Source organism: Pundamilia nyererei, unplaced genomic scaffold (assembly GCF_000239375.1).
Source record: "Pundamilia nyererei isolate P.nyererei 1_Seehausen unplaced genomic scaffold, PunNye1.0 scaffold00028, whole genome shotgun sequence".
Lineage (NCBI taxonomy): Eukaryota > Metazoa > Chordata > Actinopteri > Cichliformes > Cichlidae > Pundamilia > Pundamilia nyererei.
The window spans coordinates 1,768,234-1,773,327 of NW_005187429.1; the positions used below are offsets into that span (position 1 = coordinate 1,768,234).

General features: G+C 43.4%; 1 protein-coding gene across 4 annotated transcripts in view; it reads right to left on the reverse strand.

The window, feature by feature from the left end:
• The window catches only part of runx1t1 (RUNX1 partner transcriptional co-repressor 1), a 54,965-nt gene extending 50,132 nt beyond the window's left edge, over positions 1–4,833 (reverse strand). For all 4 annotated transcript variants that reach the window (XM_005728371.1, XM_013909669.1, XM_013909670.1 and 1 more), the window contains exon 1: positions 4,266–4,833. In XM_005728371.1, the coding sequence (XP_005728428.1) occupies positions 4,266–4,293 (28 nt within the window). In that variant the 5' untranslated portion in view covers positions 4,294–4,833. The remainder of the gene's footprint in view (positions 1–4,265) is intronic.
• Positions 4,834–5,094: the final 261 nt, after the last annotated feature.

Genomic DNA, 5,094 nt, shown 5'->3' on the forward strand with positions numbered 1-5,094 from the left:
GAGAGAGAGAGAGCGAGAGAGAGAAGGGAAGGCAATGTGCATTAGGGCGATTACAATATCAGCCGACTCCAGATGGAGGCAGGAAAATAAACAGTGGAAGAGAAAGAGAGAGAGAGCAAGGGAGAGGGAGCGAGAGCAAGGGGACAGACATCATGACAAGAAGCCTAAGAGAGAGGTTCTATATGTGTGCATTTGTTTGTGTGGAGGTCTGTCTGTGAGCGATACAGTTAGAGAAAGTAGAGTTAATTAGCAACTCAATCCGCATCTGTATACAGAGGACTGAGGAAGCGCTCTGCATGTGTGACAGTGTGTGGGTTTATATTGTCCTGGACGTGTCTATTTTGAGTGTGTACTTTAAGCCCCAGAAACCTGAGTGCAATAGATACAGCTAACCGTTTACCCTAAACATATGAAAAAACTACATCTCCCATGACACGGCTGCTTTTAGATTTGCTCTGGAACCAATCTATTATCAGTTCTGGCTAAGTGAAAAAGTAAGTTAAAATAATAATAAAAAAAAATGCTAGAAAGGTAAAAATCCTCCATGAAAAATTATGAACTGTGAGGCCCTTCCCTGTCGGCCTCTTCTTCACTTGACCTATAAGTCTTATGTTATCCAGAGTAAAAACACGAACAAGGCCAATAAAATCAGTTTGTGGCGCTCACCGTTCACTTTGACATTAAATCAGACCCTGTAAAGGCCATCTCACAGCTACAATAAAACAAAGACCTCTTGCTTCTGTAAGCACAAGAGAGTGTGGACACACAAGCGCCGCGTATACAATGCAAACGGACACACACGCACGCACACACAAACACACCTACCTGCAAGTCCTTTTTATACCACCGCTGCTCTTTCATGGGCGATGAAATTCAATAAGCAGTGAGGAGAACTGCCCTCTCACTGATAACCATCAATGGGGTTATCGATCTCCAAAAGCATTCATGCGTATGTGCATGCCCATGCACGTGCACGCACACTATAATTCACTCTGGGACTTGATAACAGACAGCTCTGAATAATCAGAAGAGATCTATACATCTTAAAGGAGTGCATGCAACACTGATTTTAGTATCCGGTTCGGCAGCTGATAGTTGCCCCCTGACTGCATTGCTTCAGTTCCAATCTGTGTCCAAGGCTCCACCATCTCGATCTTTATACACATTTCTGCAGTAACGGCAGCTGTGGTAAATGTGCACCAAAACCCAGTGAAAAGAATGACGAATACTGTAAAGTTTTTATGTTGTTCGTGGAGTTAGATAAGAACAGACCTTCTAGATTGACACAGCAGTTATGTGAAAATCCCAAGTAGTAGTAGCGCCAGGAAAGCCCACTTATTCTAAGCACTGAATTATACAATAAACAAACAACCAAAAATCTTTGAGAGCATACATAATTTAGAGCATATACTGTAGGCTGTATACAAACGAGGGAGCTTGTGTTAAGTTCTGTATACTAGAATCTGGCTCTGATAGAGCCAATTGAGAATGCCGAAAAAATTACAGGTGATCCGGGTTGCGCTGCTTTTGAAGTGGATTGTATTAAACCTGAGACAGTTAGCATATGAACTGTGTTGAGTCATCATCACTTATTCACCGTATAGCAAACCTGGACTGCATCCAAACGTCTGTGTGACACACTTAAAAGAAGTGCTTTGTAACTACATCGCAGCACTGGAGTCTCAGTGTAACTCTGTGCGAGACAGGAAAAAAATCTCTCTCTCTTTTTAAAAGCAGTAATTCATTGTTTGTTGCTGTGATTTAAATATGCAGTATAAATTGCTAGGAAGCTATTACCAGCGCTTAACATGAAAAAACAGGGGAAACAGTGAAACCAAAGAGTGTGTGTGCATATGTGTGTGTGTGTGTACGATATCTATGCCACATTGTGAAAGTGTGCATGTGACACACACAGCCTTTCTCAGCATCACTTGTTCAATCTGCCAACCAGAGGTACGTCTACGTGTGATTCTCTGGCTGTGTGTGAAGGCGAGAATAAAATGGCTGCCATCATTTTTTGCAAGGCCGTCCATGTGTGTGAGCAGCGGTCTGATGCATTTGACCCTATAGCCTAAGAGCTGGGAGGAGGAGAAGGAGGAGGAGGAAGGAAGGAAGGAGGAGGAGGGAGAACAGGTGTGAGGCAGGCTGGTGGCTGGGCAGATGGCCCCTGGAAGTGCAATGCTGGGGAGCATGGACCGCAGAGACTTAGCAGCTATCGTTAATACAAGCCTGTTTATACAGTGCACACACATGCAGCACGCACTCACACATGTCCAATCACGTGCGCGCACACACAAACGCAGAGATAACCTGCAAACAGCACTTATCATTTACTCTCCCCTCATCAGCAGCTTTGTTTACCTTTCATTTACCCCCCCCCCTCTTTATCTCTGTAAACACACACACTCCAGGTAATGGTCTTTTCAGTCAAGTCACTACTATAATGGAAGTCCCAGTGTTAAAAGGATGGGAAACAAACAACTGATGGCATAATAAATGACAGCCAGAACAACCACATCACCTGGCATCGCCACTGCAGTAAATTATTAGACTAAGCAGGGATTTAAAAGAAAGAAAGACAGAATGAAAAATAATCCTGAATCTTCATTTCAATGACTTAAAAGACTCACAGACACAGGATACACCTGCATCATGATATCCCAATAAAATATCTCTTTGAGAGGAGCATTTTTAAACTGCTGCCATACTTTGTTTTCTTGTTGATCAGTATATATCAGTGCCTCTTGCTCATTCTGTACCCGGTCGCCCTTATTTAACTCATCTAAAGCCACCCCTGCTCTGTTTCATGCCTTTGACAGGACTTAACAAGAGCTCTCTTGGACGTCTACAAATGTGTACGATGCTGTGTGGGGAGCATTTGGTATGCCTAAAAAATGTCCAAAGCCCTATGGTTTTCCAGAAGATATTTTCCTCTCTCTCTAATCTGAGCCGTGAGAACAGTCGGGCATCGACAGCATGTTGTGCCATAGCAGCCTCCCTCCCTAACCCGCATGTCTGTTCTTTTCCCAGTCGGGGGAAAAGATTCCCACTGGAGTAAATATAGCCCAAAGCCTTTAATTTCAACCCTATGCCACTCCATTAAAAGAAGGGGGGGAAGGAATCCGTTTTCCGTTCTTGGAGATTTTCGGTTATGTGATGATGACAAAGTCGCAGCGGGTGGAGAAGGAAACTTCACATGGGTTTGAGAAGATGCGTTTGAGAGTTGTGTCAGCGCTCCGGATGATGTTTCCTTTTTTTTCTTTTTTCTTTTTTGTACTTCAAATTCAAAGTCTGAAATGCAAAGTCTCTAGAAATGCTTTCTAGGACTCCCAGGCAAAGATTAGAAGAAGCAGCTCTACACTGAACAGAACTGAGAGGCTCAGGCTGAGTTCAAAATCCTCACGCAAAAGTAAAACAAACAACCCCCCCTCCCCCCCAAAAAAACATAAAGTAGTCAGTAGTAGGATTATTGTTGACTACTTGCAGGAAATATTTGTAATATTTGTCTCCGTTTCTGCAGTGAGAATAATAAAAATTGTGACTTTTTATTTTTTAAACTCCCAAGACGTTGTGTAATGTCTTTCGAAGATCACCACTTAATGTGAAGATTGCTCCACCTGAAACGAAGGTGATGACGAGACTTGGTCCGTAAACTTAAGTTGCCTGTTGCCCCAGAACAGCTGCGCATCTTGGGCACAAGCTCTTGAACTGGGAGCTGTTTTTTTTATTAAGACAGCAGCATGCTGGTTAAACAAACTAGAAAGCCAACTGTCTTCATTAATTACATTTCTAGATAATTAGCAGGCAATAGACGGAGTATTTTCACTTTCTCTAATTTTTTTGAGCGATAAATGTAATGTGAGACACATCAGCGCTGATTGCTCGGTCTTTCTCTCCCATTAGAATGAAACACGATTATGCACAAAACAAACGCACCGTTTCTATGTGAAACAGATCTGCACATAATCTCGGACAATAAAAACATATTTCTCTAACAAAAAAGAAATGCACTCCCTGGCGATTATGTATTTATTGTATTATAATTTTTAGGGGGGTTTGGACTGCAGCGCAGTCTGCTTAATTTACATTAATATATAAATATATATCAAAGTAGAAATAAAACAAAATCTCAGTTAGGTGTGTTGAGTATTTTGTGATATATTTCGTAATTCGGGCGCACACGTGTGCATACGAAGTCACAAAACACTCCAATAAGGCGTGAATTGGGAAATATTAACATTATTATTAATAGAGAGAACACTTACACTGAAAAGAGGCAGAAATTCCCACCATGCGGCACGTCGATGTGAGAGGGCTAAATAATTTCCAGTCCTTTTGACTCCGCGCAAGGTCCCCTCGATGATCCGCCTGTATCGGGAAGACGAAAACTACAGTCCAGCCAGCTTTCAGGGGCTCTGGTGGTATACTCCCAGCAGCTCAGAAATGTGGTTCAAACTCCGACAAAAGAAAGAAAAAGGGCACCTCTCGGCTTGCAATAAGTGATCAGTCACTGGGGATATGCAGTGTGGGAGAATCGGGAATCTTGTAAAAAGCGCAGAGGCAAAGGAGGAGAGATGAGAAACAGATGCAGAGGGAGGATGCTGTACTGCGCAGGGGCACCCTGTCTGAGTTCTTCTTCTTCTTCTTCTTCTTCTTTTAAACCCGTCTTCTTACTTTCCTCCGAAATCCCTTAAGCGTCAGTTTCGATTCCGGAAAAAAAATCAGTTTTTATATGTGAGAAAAAAAATCATCCACACACCCTCGGACTCGGGCTCCTTGTGTTCTGCTTCTCCGTTGGCGTGGGGAAGAGGAGTAGCGACACTCTGCCTCCAGTCGGCGGTGCGCAGCAGAGCCAGGTGGCGATGGGCGGGACTGAAGTGCTGCTGAGGAGGGGAGCAGGAGGAGGAGGAGGTGGGGGCGACTGGGCAGCAGCCAGCATCTGTGTGCCCTAAACAGGTTGGAAAACGCAGTTTCCGGTCAGAAGTGTTTTCTTTAGTGTCTGTGGCATTAAAGGATTTTCACTTGAAGCGAGGTAGCCCCTAAAACTCCTTTCTAAAGTCCTTTAGTCATTACTGGATAGGTAGGTGATTTTCC